Here is a 15,576-nt window from a genome sequence, read left to right on the forward strand (position 1 = left end):
GCAGCATTTATTAGTGCAAACAAAATGAAGGGCATTTTCCATCCTTTTCCAATGAGCTAAATGCCCAATGGACATTTTTTAGACATCATTTACTGTATCTCCCCTAAATGTTTGCTCACTCTTTTTTTTTTTACCAAATGGCGCAATTTTATTGTTAAGAGTTTACACTATGCAAGGAAGCTTGATTTCAATCTTTGAATTAAATTGAAAAAAAAAAAAAAAAAAAAAATGCCAAAATGAATACAACATAATAAAGATACAAATAAAGAGAAAAAAAAGAGAAAAGTTTCTGGGTAGATCTAACACTACTATTCAGAAATACTACAGAAACGTAAAAAAGTAATCAAATGTAAAATAACACTGATAGTCTTTTAGTCCTGACTAAATTAAATTATATAGGCTATTATTTCAGACTTTTTTACAATTAAAGCTATGTTTTGTTGTTTTGACGACAACATTAATGACAGACACATATGGCTGCTGTCACTTTAAGAGCTAGTGCACGGATCCATTACTGGTTTCATTAAACTGTCTGTTACAGTGTCGCATGAGTTTTATGCTTATTTAAGACATAACCGACTGTGTTTACAAGTAACCAAGACCTGAATTACGACACAATTTTGCTTGTTTTTTCCCGTTAAAGCTAGCCTGGGAAAACCCAGACAACTTCCGGCAAATTTAGATTTGCTCTGCAAGTAGTCTGGCAAAGAGCTCATTCAAGCCCATTTCCATGGCCTCGAAATCACGGCACCAATCAGAAACGTTGAGGCGGGCTTTACACGATGACGATCGCTCTGATTGGTTTTAGGTCTAGCCTATCCAATTGCGCCCAGAGGCATTTGAGCGACGTCCGTTCAACTTTTAAATGCATTATTATATTCAAATTGCAAACACATGAGGACAGTCTCCATGAAAGACCCACTGGCAGATGAACGTGCTACTACATTTCTCTCCGAAACGGTAGGAAATTAAATTAGATTTAATAGAGGATTTTAACTGTGACAAGATGATTGACAGGGCAGTTTACGTGACAGGATGCACGCGACAGATCCGTCCGATAAAGATGACGAAGTAGTATGTCCCAAAGCTTGCCTACTTTTTTGCTACACATTCAAAAGTAAATACATTTTCTTCACAAAAAGAGTACATACTTTTATGGCGTAGTGTAACTTTGGGACGCAGCATATGGCTTTACACGATGACGATCGCTCTGATTGGTTTTAGGTCTATCCAATTGCGCCCAGAGGCATTTGAGCGACGTCCGTTGGTGACGCCCCTTTGGAAATGAGTTATTAATGAAGCTTTGCCAGACCATAACTCAGTTACTACTGAGAATGGTCTGGTTTTAACCAGGCTACGTTAAAGCGGTATAATCCGTGAAAAATAACTTTTGTTACTCGCAAGCTGTTTGTGAGGCGGCTTTACATCTGTCTACTGAAGTACTGAATAGTTTAAAATCGCTTGAATGTAAACTAGTAAGACTTAAAAATACGTCATCACGTCGCTATATCATTGATAACGCGATATGACAGATTTTTTATCATGTAAAAATGTATACCGGTGTTATCGTGGACGGTATGATATGGCACACCCCTAGTGAACAATTAGAGCCAAAAAATCTGATACCACAGGAAAACCTTTAAACCTTCCAAAAGCATGTTTGCTTGCACTTTACAGTACGTGCACTTACAGTGTCCTCATCTGAGAATGTACAGGGTAATATAAGGTATCTACATGAGTTCAGGTTAGTACCTAGTTATTACCCAGTTGAAATGACTATAATAAGAACATGTAGTATGTACATGGAGAACAGGACTGTAAAATAAAGTGCTACAGCATGTTTAGTTCAGGGGTTCACAACCCTTTTCTCAACTGAACCTTTAAAATATTTACTATAAACATCCTCTGAGATATCAAGTAATGTCATAACCTCTCACCAAATAGGCCATTTACATAATACATTTGATGACTTGTTTTGTTGAAGATCAGAGTGAAGTGGTACACATTTTACTGTACAGTAAACATGAAAAAGGATTCACAACCCATTTTATTTCTGTGACGTGATGGCTTTCTAAATGAAACAGGGTATGCAACTAGACACGCTGTAGGTAAAAAAAAACAAAAAAAAACATGTGTAAATACTGACTGGTGAAAATATGTATATTTAATGCATATAAAAAAAAAACATGGAATGAAGTTCACAGTAAGGCCAGAAATGCATACTGAGAAAGTAAAGGGAGCCCTTTTTCATTCAATTCATGTTGACTTTAAAATGTATACTTAATACTTAATTTATAGATTTAAGATTTATACTTTATTAATACTTCATTTATAGATTTAAGACAATGGCTGTTTACAGGACTTTTTTTGTGAAAAATGAATGTGTGACTACATTAGAGCCATATAAACTCCCATAAAGCCCTGGGAGGGAGCAGTTAATCAAGGCTTTATATAGCAGTGTTTATACCCATGACGTCTTAAAGTTTCACAACATTCTATTAGGTTTTTTTAATTGGTCAAGGGAGAGCAGGCAAAAAGACCAGCTATTAAAGAGAGACGGCTCACATTAATGCTAAACACAATCTTTGACAGCATGAGCTGAACTTGAGTCATAAAACTGAGTTTAAGCTCCAGTTCGGAGCAGTTTGGATTGGCGGTATGGTTTTGTTCTGGGCGAGAACTCCCTGCGCATCCATGCAGTCTAGCATGAATAAGAGCAGGAGAGCAGCAATAACCCCCCTTAGGGTAAACAGAACAGAACCAACATGAATGTATTGTAGATATCAGTAATTCAAGATTTTAAAGTACAACATACACTCACCTAAAGGATTATTAGGAACACCTGTTCAATTTCTCATTAATGCAATTATCTAATCAACCAATCACATGGCAGTTGCTTCAATGCATTTAGGGGTGTGGTCCTGGTCAAGACAATCTCCTGAACTCCAAACTGAATGTCAGAATGGGAAAGAAAGGTGATTTAAGCAATTTTGAGCGTGGCATGGTTGTTGGTGCCAGACGGGCCGGTCTGAGTATTTCACAATCTGCTCAGTTACTGGGATTTTCACGCACAACCATTTCTAGGGTTTACAAAGAATGGTGTGAAAAGGGAAAAACATCCCGTATGCGGCAGTCCTGTGGGCGAAAATGCATTGTTGATGCTAGAGGTCAGAGGAGAATGGGCCGACTGATTCAAGCTGATAGAAGAGCAACTTTGACTGAAATAACCACTCGTTACAACCGAGGTATGCAGCAAAGCATTTGTGAAGCCACAACACGCACAACCTTGAGGCGGATGGGCTACAACAGCAGAAGACCCCACCGGGTACCACTCATCTCCACTACAAATAGGAAAAAGAGGCTACAATTTGCACGAGCTCACCAAAATTGGACAGTTGAAGACTGGAAAAATGTTGCCTGGTCTGATGAGTCTCGATTTCTGTTGAGACATTCAGATGGTAGAGTCAGAATTTGGCGTAAACAGAATGAGAACATGGATCCATCATGCCTTGTTACCACTGTGCAGGCTGGTGGTGGTGGTGTAATGGTGTGGGGGATGTTTTCTTGGCACACTTTAAGCCCCTTAGTGCCAATTGGGCATCGTTTAAATGCCACGGCCTACCTGAGCATTGTTTCTGACCATGTCCATCCCTTTATGACCACCATGTACCCATCCTCTGATGGCTACTTCCAGCAGGATAATGCACCATGTCACAAAGCTCGAATCATTTCAAATTGGTTTCTTGAACATGACAATGAGTTCACTGTACTAAAATGGCCCCCACAGTCACCAGATCTCAACCCAATAGAGCATCTTTGGGATGTGGTGGAACGGGAGCTTCGTGCCCTGGATGTGCATCTCACAAATCTCCATCAACTGCAAGATGCTATCCTATCAATATGGGCCAACATTTCTAAAGAATGCTTTCAGCACCTTGTTGAATCAATGCCACGTAGAATTAAGGCAGTTCTGAAGGCGAAAGGGGGTCAAACACAGTATTAGTATGGTGTTCCTAATAATCCTTTAGGTGAGTGTAATTCGAGAATTCATTTTGATTCAAGGGGAACCAGAATGCCATACTGACTGGACGAGAGGTGGAGCTGGGGAGGGAGGAGGGTAATGAGCTCCTGAGAAACGTGATAGCTGCTGATAATACTGGAGGAGCTTATATATGTATACAGTGATAGGCCTCGTATTCCTATAGGTAGATGTGGATCAGCTGATGCGAGCTTGACTAACGTGACCTGCCAGAACTGACGCTACGCTTGATTTTCACTTCTGTTTTTAAGGCTGTGGAGTTTAGGAAGAGTAAAGAGCATAACCGCAGGACAGACTTCATCACGACGGACAGCCGAGAGCCACTTCATATTTTTCAGACAAGGACATGGTGGCCATAAACATGGGCATGGGCAAACGCTTGTGTGGCGAGAGAGCGGTCATTGGCCTCTGAGACTGACAGAACGGGCCGCTCAAAATGATTCAGCACACGCCGCACAGATTCAATCCATCACGCGTGGATGTGATGTATGAGTGAGCCGGCCTCAGCCCAAACTCATCTCATCTCCGCTCATCTCTTCCCTCGCTCCCTGCGGCTCCAATACAACAGAACACGCTTCATTTGGCATTTCTGAACAGAGAACAAGTCAACAAACTGATGCTTATCGATTCTGCTGTGTCCGTCATTACACAAAGCCAGGAACAAGAACCATCGACACAGGCAGAGATGATGATGATGGTGATTTAATCATCCTCACTTACTATAACTATAGTTTGATTCATTTTTTTCCTTTGTAAATTATGTCTTTTATGTCAAATTTGCTGATTGCTGTCTTTACTCAGTTGTACTCTGCACTTTTAAATTATCTTACCTTCATTTTTCACAATGTTTTTGGCACTTTTGAACCTCTTCGAAAATAAACTCCAAAATGTCATCTTAAATTGAGTATTGCATGTTAGAGCTACAATTGTATGCATTCTGAATACAAACAATTAAATAATATGTTCTTGTATAATTTATGTAACTTTTTTTCTTTTTTCCCCCCGCATTGCTTTCATTGGTTGTAGTGGAAAATAACAGGGGGCAGTTCATATTTGATCCAAAAATTTGATAAACATTTTATATTATATATATATATATATATATATATATATATATATATATATATATATATATATATATATATATATATATATATATATATATATATATATATCGTTTTTGACGAGGGTAAAACAATAAAAAATCTAAAAAATTATATTAAAAAAATCGAAATAATTTGAATAATAATAATGATGATGATAATAATAATAATAATAATAATGCAAGTAGTTAAGCAAATAAAAATATCCATTGCAAAAACTATCCCTTTCTTACTATTGTAATTTTAATAATTATATTTTATTAATTTTTCACTGTCTGGCAGCAAAAGTACAGTAGTTGCCACCAAAAAGTAGATGCCAATATTTTATGCCAATAAAGCATACTAATCTAAAACTGAATTGATAGAGAGAGAACCAGTCAACATACAATAAGACCTTTGTGATCTGTGATTGATGTGTAAATGTATTTATGCAAACTGCCAAGTTAGTGTGACAAATAGTCCATGTATGTGACTAATGACTTTAAGTTTGCTTGAGTGAACGTGTGGATCTGATAATAAAAACAAATGTGCAAAGATGCAAGAAACTTGCTCAAGACCCCTCGTATCCATACAGATAAGAAAGGAATGCAGCTGACGAATGGAAAAAGAGTTGCGAGTTTTATCTGCTGGGAGGGAAAAAGAAAAACCAAAATGAACGTGTGTGAACAGCAGACGAGGTTCTCCACCTTTCAGAGAAAGAGAGTAGGACGGGAACGACGCAGATCCTTTGAGGACGCATCTGAACATTTCTGCAGTTCGCCTGAACATCTCGTTCTGTACCGTGAGTTCTGACAGTCCCGAGGCATGGGTCTCTTAGCATTACGCATGCTGCAAGTCATGCACGCTATGTAATTCCCTGTCACGTACACACACACACACACACACACGCACGCTGAGAGGCAGATATCTGGAGGCAGAGAGTCTGCGTGCTGCTGCAAGCTAAACGCTGAATAACAATCCACCTGACGCTCACGTCTCCTCCTATAGTGGCTCTCCACGGCCCGCTGCTCTCTCCCATGAATACCCAGCAAGGATTAGAGCACCACTACAGCTCCTGATCCATTTCATCAAAAATGAATTTCTCTCAAATATATATATATTAATATTAACTTCATTTGAATAGGCTCGGTGAGTTCGGATCATCCCTCTGCAAGCTGGAATTACACTCTTATGAATAAAACACTTCCCACTTGTTCTCTGACTTCTCCTTTGTCTGATCGAGATGACTATTACAAGCCAAACAACATATTATTTATTAAATGACATGCTTTAAAATTTGGTGATGTGGTTGATCTCGGAATTGCACAACTAATGTTTAATTCAATCAATACATTTTTATTTTGTACTTGCAGTCATGTATTTGTTTAAGTAGTGGTTATAGATTCCCTGGAGTTCTGTTTACTCCTGGTATTAAGGCGTTTTGGTCGATCGGATCACGAGTAGACGAGGAAGACACATTCCCGTTTACACCTGGTGTTTTAATCCATCTCTTTTGTTCACTTTCCACCACGTCCATCCTGATTTCTTCAAGGGGAGGGTCTATGGGTGGGTAAATTTAAATATAATAGACAAAATAAACTTGCGCAATTTACATATGAACGCGCTTGGAGACGACGTAAAAACATACGGAGAGCATCAGCTTTAGTTTCTGCTCTGACACACACAAGACCAGCCGAACGCTGTGAGTGTGTGTTAGACATCAGGAATGGAGAGAGAACATTGTGCTTGGTACATTTTATCTTCAAACCAAACTTGGGTCTTCATCTGACAAAGTTTAAATCCCGTCTGGCTAGAGCTCTTCCCTTAATGTTCACGCTTTACTTCAGTAGACGGAGAGTAGACGGTCTTTTGTGGCTGTTTGAACACATTCGACCACTTGAGCGTTTACACTACGAAAGCAATCCGGTCTAATGTGTTTTCAACTCCCTCTGGAAGTGGTTTAAAGTGGACAAGCTCAACTTGTTTTAGACCCTGTTTACACCTGTATTTAGCGTCATCCACTTGTGATCCGATCGACCAAAACGCATCTTAATACCAGCTGTACACAGAACCTAAGAGTGTAAGAGGACCGCAATAAATTTTGACAATGATTAGGTTTTTGTAAAAATTTGGGCATCCAAATACAATGTGACGTGAGCAATTTTACACGTGATATTTCAGTACCTGCGCCTCAGGTAGAGCCACGTCCAGTATGATGGGCTGCCCGCGTGGCTCTCCGTTCTCCAGCCGCGAGTAAACCACCTGATATCCGCGGATCTGTCCGTGCTGCTTCTGCTGTAGAGGAGGTTTCCAGGACACACGCAGGGCCGTGGAGTTCATGTTGTCCACCTCAACCCTGCGAGGAGGAGCGCCGGGCACTGTGGGAGGTAGAGAAGTCACGTTTAACACTTCTAATCACACATTCATAACACACACGGGTTGGTGAAAGGTACAAACCTGCTCCCAGGCTACAGCCAACACATTTTTAACAGCATTTTAGTGCTATTATCTACCTTCCATAATTCACTTTAGACATTACATTTACAGCCAGCAGAAATTAAAGGGATAGTTCACCCAAGAATGAGAATTATGGTATCATTTAGGCCTACTCACCCTCATGTGGCTCCAAACTTTTCAAATACAAATTGCGAGTTATAAAGTCAGAATTGCGACGTATAAACTCGCAATTGCGCGAAATAAAGTCCGAATTGAAAACATTTTGAGATCAAATTCTGAGATAAAAAGTCACAAATCACCTTTTTTAATTTTATTCTGTGGCATTAACAAGCTTCCACAGTTCATTTTCATTCATTTTTATTTATTTGGATCGGACAGTGCATATTGATGAACGTACAATATAAGTTGACGTAAATACGCCGGATTTAGCACAATGTTAATTTCCATCCGTTACTTGCCATTTCTTTGTAATTGTTTGAGAAATTGAATTTCTGAGTGAAAATTATATCTCTACCAATTTTTCTCAGTGTTTGTGGTACACAACACAAGATGTTTTGAAGAATATTCACACATCCATATGCTTATATAGACTAATATAACAGCTTTTTGTCAAGAACAGAGTGAAATTGAATTTATGCTGCTTTTTTTTTTGGAGCTTGACAGCTGGTGGTCAACATAATCTTTCATTGCATGGAAACAATCAGTGTTTGAAATGACATAAGGGTGAGAAAATGAAGACTGAATGTTCATTTTAAGGAAACTATTCCTTTGGCATTCGATTCACAAGTACAAATGCATTGCATGACGGAGCCTGGGAGACAGGCTTCACCAAACCCACATAACGCTTCTCGCACACGTCTCGTGGAGGAGGCCAGCTCAGCTCCCCCTGGAGTTCGGGCTGAATATCAATCTGACAAGAGTGCAAGAGAGCAGCAGTTCAGTAGATGTTAATGACAGTCAATTGATAGTCAATAGAGCAGGCAGCAAAGGGAGGAAAGACAGGAGTGAAGGTTAAAAAGCGCAGCATTAAGAGATTAATAACCAGATAGAGAACACCCTCTCCCATCCCAGAAGTAACAGCTCAGAGCACAGAAGATCTATGAAGGCTCGAGTGCTGAACGTCAGCAAAATAAGCTGCACTTAATTGGAGTCATTTAACTGTATAAATGTGCTCGGCGCTCGCTGGAATTCAGCCTTGACCTTCAGAGGGGAAACAAGTCGATGCCTGAAAACAGATAAACAAAACTCTAGTGTTCCTCGGCAGATGTGTGGCCTGTAACGAAACATCGACGCGTTCACCCTGTGGTTTCAATTTTAACAGAGTGTTTGTGAGAGTTTATTACAAGTTAAGCTCAATCGACTCCCTTTGTAGTGTAATATCAAATAGAAGTAACGTATAGGCTGGAGGTTTGAAAGCAGAATTAATTACTGAGTCTTGCATGTTATGTGATAGTTACCTGGTTTACTTCATGTGTTCATGACATTGACATAGATTGGATATAACTTTACATAGACAATGTAAATATTTGGTTCTCTCACTCATACTAACATGAACAATCAATCCCTGTCGCTACTCTTTTTAAACACAGTATTTATTTTAATTAGGGATGCACAATTACTACAAAATATTGTCAATTATTTTCCTTATTATTATTATTTTTATGTAGATCAGTGGTTCTTGACTTTTTAATTCCAAGGCCCCCTGTTGCCAAAGATAATATTAAAATATTTAGTTTTCAAACTTTTTATTTATATAGTGGCAACATATTAAGATAATGAAATAAAATATTTATAAATAATTTACATAATTAGATTCCAGAATCCCAATAATGCTCTCCATGGTTTACTCTTTATACCAATGAATTAACATGACTTTTCTAGTTAGTAATTACAATTATTTTTTTCCTCACAAACAGAAATTTCCAGGTAACTATCACATGACACATGCAAGAGTGAGTAATTAAAAAAAACAATTATAAATCATTTACATAATTAAATTCCAGAATCCACACTTTTTACTACCAATTAATTAACATGAATTTTCTAGTTTGTAATTACAATTTTTTTTCTCACAATCAAATTTCTACCCAGTAAATAATATACCTAATAACAGTAACATATTATATGATATAATATTTTATATGATTTTATTTGATTTCAGCTTACATCTGATTTTTAGCTGTTTTAGCTTATTTTAACCCTTGTTTTGTGTCATTTAAAATCATTTTAATCTAGTGGGTTGAGAACCACTGATATAGATTATTATTTTTGAATAATTATGCAGCTCTAATTTAAAAATGTCTGTCTGCATACTAACTTTGTAAGTGTTTTATTATATCCCGTTTTCTCAGGGACTCGGGGATCAGTCAAAATAATTTTCTGTGGTAATCGTATTACGCCACAAGTGCTGTCGATAGAGCTTTACTCGTATTGAACGCGTGGCATTCCTTTGAGGGATGAGAGAGCAGACTTTGCTCCTCAAATCTTCCAGATGCGTCTGCTCCGTCCTGACGTTTGACTCTGCCGTCTCAAGCTCTCTCAACTCTCACTCGCTCGTTTTCTCATTCTCATCCCACATCTCTATGGAAACGCCAGCGGGACGGGTTCACACTTCTCTCGAGCTCTTAAAGCACATTACCCAGAGTTCCAGGCATGAAGGTAATGTCACAGGGAAATTACACGTGTGCTGCCGGGAAGAGCGACGGATCCATAATGTGATAAAGATCAGATCACCTTAGACCACGATATGGCCCATAAGGGTTCTCACGTCTACTGAGACCCGCTTCACACATCTAATCACAACCTGCTAATATGCAGCACACACAACACCACATGGGGTGTTTTTATAAGGTAATTCATTTCTAATGAGAAATACATCTCTGCTTTCCTGCAGCATTCAGACTCTGTGTGCCGTGACCTTGCTCAAACTACCCATTTACTTTGCTTTCCTGCATAAAAGACATTCATAACTCTGGTGAATCAAAGTCAGAATATCTCAAACCAAAGCGTGTGCTTTGATTTATGAGAATACACCAGTTAAAAATGCTCTGTTCTGTTCCGGATTCACTAACGAACGATCCCGTTGCAACATTATTTCTTGATGAATATGGATGACAGCGAGCTTCTCTGAATGAGCGGAAAAGGCAAGAAGAACCGATGGAAAAGTTTACAGATAAAAAGCACGGCTAATTTATCAATGGCTGCACCTGCAGTCTCCTTTTTTCACTTTCTGTCAGCGCCGTTAAAGCCTTATCAGCCACCACAGCACATTATTCTCCACAGAATATGCAAGAGAAAACTCAATAGCTTGATTTATCTCATTTCGGCCTGATTAATAACCCTCCAAAAGAACCTGAAATAACGCATATAAACTTCACCATCTTCAAAGTTTAGTGCATCAACTTTAAAACAGGCCTACGTGAATATTTTGTGTTCAGAGTTGTATTGCTTGCTAAGGTAAGAATCACTATTACTATCACTTATATTTAGGTGCAATATGGACTTACATCAGTCTGTTATTGTATTTAATTAGTCTATTACATAAGTGTATTACTGTGCTATTACATTCTCTAATTATTGATGTCTGTGTTTGCATACATGAAAGATAAAAAAAAAATTAAAATCAGAACATCTCTAAAAAATCCTTTGAATTATTTTGAAAAAGCTTGATCTTATGCAGTAGAATCGCAGTTCTGCTGTAATAAACATTATTATTCTAATTCAAATGATGATTATGTCAAAACACAACGAACTCCACCAGATCACATTTTCTCTTTGTTCATCTGGCTGTTATTACTCAGTTACAACAGCCAAAATAAATCTAATGTTACTAATCTAAGGGTCAACTAAAGCAAACACTGATCATCATAATGGTGACTTAAAATTTGCCATTTTTCTCCTTCAGTAATTCTGCTTGTTAACATCAGGTATCTTCAGTAATGGTCAATTATCACTTAATTAATCACTTAATTATCTCATTAACTTTAGTCTTACATTACTACTTTTGAACAGGAGTGTACATGGCAACACACTAACACCCAGAACACGCTAGCAACTACACAGGAACAAAAAAAAAAAGGGTTTGATTTTTGATTAATCTGAACATAAGTGACTCTTAAAAAGTAGTAGTACACAACATTTATGTCGCAAGTGTCCTGGGATGATGTAGGAAAAGATGAAAGGAATCAATGAGTAGTAACAAATCAGTAACAAATCTTGTAACAAATCAAAAGGAACGATTTTACCAGGGCTGCATGTGATGGGTTAAAATCAAACAGAAAGAACAGAATAGTGAGAGAGGAGAGAAACCTTCTCCACCACTGCAAACAGCACTGGTAACAACCACTCATAAAACATTGCCAACAGGAAAAAGAGAAATACAGAGAAAGAAGAGAAGAGATGGGATATCATAAGGAGAGTCCACTGTTAGATTGACAGGCTCAACAGACAAGGCACATGTACTTCCGGCGTTCACCTGTCAATCAAACGGAGCCCAGAGGAGACAGAGCATTCAACAAGGCAGGCACACACACACAAACACACACTCAGAGTATGATGTAACTACGTTTTTACATTTCATGAAGGAAATGTGAGTGGTGCTTGCTCATGCAAAAGTCACTGCTAAAATGTTAGGGTGTTGTGGGCATTACTAAGTGGTTGCCAGTGTGTTCAGGATAGTTACGCCTCAAATCTGATCTAAATATGGCTCCGGTCTCTTCTTTAATGTATTGTTCAATTGATCACACTATCCGTCAATAAGATTTTTTGGTAATACATTTCCTTGTTACACATGTTACATGTAGTTATTGTAGTATTAACTGTAAATTATCATAGTTACATAATTATATAACTATACATAATTACATGCAACTAACCCGAAAATCAAACCCTAATCCTAACTCTATAGTAAATAAATACATGTAGTTAATTATTATTACTCAGCACTTAAAAACATAATTACCTTAAAATAAAGTGTAACCTATTTTTTTTTTAAATAATTGTTTTATTGAGCAAGGATGCATTAAATTGATCAAAAGTGACAGTAAAGACATTTATAATGTTACAAAAGATTTCTGTTTCTATTTGAGCTATTCATCAAATAATCCTGAATTTTTGGATCACTGTTTTTACCAAAATATGAAGCAGCTCAACTGTTTTCCTCATTGATAATAATCAGAAATGTTTCTTGAGCAGCAAATCATCATATTAGAATGATTTCTGAAGGATCATGTGACTCTGAAGACTGGAGTAATGATGCTGAAAATTCAGCTTTGATCACAGGAATAAATTACATTTTACTATATATTCACATAGAAAACAGCTATTTTAAATTGTAATAATATTTCACATTATTACTGTTTCTAAAGTATTTTTTGATCAAATAAATGCAGCCTTGGTGAGTAGAAGAGACTTCTTTAAACATCAAGAAACAGCAAACTTTTGAACGGTGAGTAACTAATGATAATAATCTTCCCTAAAAAAAGGTGTGTTGCTGTGTGGGAGCATCTCAACGAATCCCACAGAAAACTCATCGTTCGCCCACTCGTTCCCTTCATAAGTCTTTTCATCACACAACCAAAACAAAATATCAGTGCTGTCCTGAACTTTCACTGCACTATAGAGACTCAGTCTCTATAGAGCTCTCCAGTCTCGCGTACAGAAGCCACACATTAACAACAGAAGAGCGAGGAACAGCAAGCATGAACTCCAGCGTAACAGAAGAAAGAGAGGGAATGGCACAGGGAGCCGTTCAGTCAGGTGACCCGAAGCGGAGTTAGTGCTGGTGAGTTAGCAGATCTGGATGACCCGTGAGCCGAGCATTACCGTCCTCTCTGGTTCTGACGCGGGTGCTGGCGCTCTCCGGGCCGGGCCCGACGTCAGTGTGAGCTTTCACCCACACCACATACTCCGTCCACTTCTCCAGCCCCTCCAGCTCGTAGCTGGACACATCGGCTGGGATGTCCTGGACCTCGTGGCGCTGCTGGTCCTCGCCAGACTCCGCCTGATAGGCCAGAGAGTATCTGACGATGTTGCCGTGACGACTGGCGGCCGGGGGTGCCGCCCAACTCACCTTGATGCTGGTGGAGCTGAGACTGATCAGGTGCACCTCCTGTGGGGGGGCGGACGGGGCTGGAAAGGGGTGCAGGAACACATGAGCTCGGGCTAACCGCATAAACACAGCCATGTGCCTTAAGAACTAGTCTGACCATCTCGCAGTTTACCAATAGTACTTTGGGGATTCAAATTAGACCAAGCTTCCTTTTTTTGTAACTGAATTAAAAAAAAGTTATGACCAGTCTTAATGAAAGCAGTTTGTGCAACTGGCCACTGGAATGCAAAGAAGATAAATGTCCTTTGCAGAACTTGAGTTTAAGAACCAAGTGTTCTTGAGCTGGCTAATATAGTCAACACACACACACACACACACACACACACACACACACACACACACACACACACACACACACACACACACTAGAGCCCTGCAAGCCCGTCGGGGCCCGATGGGGCCCGACAGGCTAAGCCCATTCGGGCCGGGCTCGGGCCGTTTTTTTTTTTTTACAGATCGGGCTCGGGTCGGGCTCGGGCTTATTTTAGCTTCTCTCCTCATTGTGTATATAATTAACGTGCAGCAGAGCACACGTCACGAAGTGTGTATGAAATATTGTTATATTGATTATATTATAAATATTATACATCACCTAAGAAAGTAACACAAACGCAACACGCATACACGAACGCGCGCGCGTCACTCACGTGCATTAAACAGGTGACACTTCAGTTACTGAAAAGCAAAGAAAGGTAGGCCGTTTATTTACTTATTTTTGCAGTTACTGAAAAGCAAAGAAAGGTAGGCCGTTTATTTACTTATTTTTGCGGTTTGATCCCGTAGCACTATATTCTCCCTTCATGGTTATGCTTCTGTGTAATGGACGGTTTGTCCAATATTTTTGGGCATGATGTTTCAGGCCTATAATAAAAGTTTACCTCTTAGTAGCGTGTGACGTGTGTGTGTTTGCGTGTGTAGCAGAGACAGTGCGCATCAGAGAGCGCGCGATGTGTGTGTGTTTGCGTGTGTAGCAGAGACAGCGCGCATCAGAGAGCGCGCGATGTGTGTGTGTTTGCGTGTGTAGCAGAGACAGCGCGCATCAGAGAGCGCGCGATGTGTGTTTGCGTGTGTAGCAGAGACAGCGCGCGTCAGAGAGAGAGAGAGCGCGTCAAAGAGCGCGCGCGTCAGAGAGAGCTTAAAAGTGATTGATGTTGGTCTCGGGTCGGGTCGGGTTCGGGCTGAAAAAATTGCAGGCGTTGTCGGGCTGGGGTCGGGTAGGGCTTGAACACCACGGGCCAGGGCCGGGCTAGGGCTGGAGTTTTTGGCCCGTGCAGGGCTCTAACACACACACACACACACACATGTATCTGTGCAGCATGAAACCTCATTTTGGAGAAAAAGCATTTACTGTAAACACTACTGTTCAAATGTTTGGGGTTTCCTCATAAATATATGATTATGGTTTCCTCATAAATATATGAAGCAGCACAACTGTTTTCAACACTGATAATAATCATAAATGTTTCTTGAACAGCAAATCATCATATTAGAATGATTTCTGAAGGATCATGTGACGCTGAAGACTGGAGTAATGATGCTGAAAATTCAGCTTTGATCACAGGAATAAATTACATTTTACAATATATTCACATAGAAAAACATTTTAAATTGTAATAATATTTCACAATATTACTGTTTTATCTTTCAAAACCTTTAAAAACATCAATGATCTTACTGACCACAAACTTTTGAATAGTAGTATATCATCATAATATATATCATCTGTCAGCTGTCATTATCACTAATATTTTTTAAAGCTATTGAATTAATTAAAGTTGAAAAAAAGTGTAATATACACAAAGTTTAAAAAAACACACAATCTGGAGCCTGTTTGAAGTCCCGCTGGTTGAGATTTACTGCTTCACAAATGTCTGCACATATTTTACTCT

The 15,576-nt window shown here is 39.0% G+C and overlaps 1 protein-coding gene across 12 annotated transcripts in view; it reads right to left on the bottom strand.

Annotated features, from left to right (window-relative positions):
• ptprfa (protein tyrosine phosphatase receptor type Fa) overlaps nucleotides 1–15,576 on the bottom strand; it is a 231,949-nt gene that overhangs the window by 55,197 nt on the left and 161,176 nt on the right. For 7 of the 12 annotated variants that reach the window (XM_079882944.1, XM_079882943.1, XM_079882942.1 and 4 more), the window contains 2 exons: nucleotides 13,402–13,707; nucleotides 7,306–7,499 (listed from right to left, as the gene is read on the bottom strand). In XM_079882944.1, coding sequence (XP_079739070.1) covers nucleotides 7,306–7,499; nucleotides 13,402–13,707 — 500 coding nt within the window. The remainder of the gene's footprint in view (nucleotides 1–7,305; nucleotides 7,500–13,401; nucleotides 13,708–15,576) is intronic. The other 5 variants (XM_079882949.1, XM_079882948.1, XM_079882947.1 and 2 more) reach the window with 1 other exon arrangement.

The sequence above is a fragment of the Squalius cephalus genome (genome assembly GCF_949319135.1).
Source record: "Squalius cephalus genome assembly, chromosome: 10".
In the NCBI taxonomy this organism is placed as follows: domain Eukaryota; kingdom Metazoa; phylum Chordata; class Actinopteri; order Cypriniformes; family Leuciscidae; genus Squalius; species Squalius cephalus.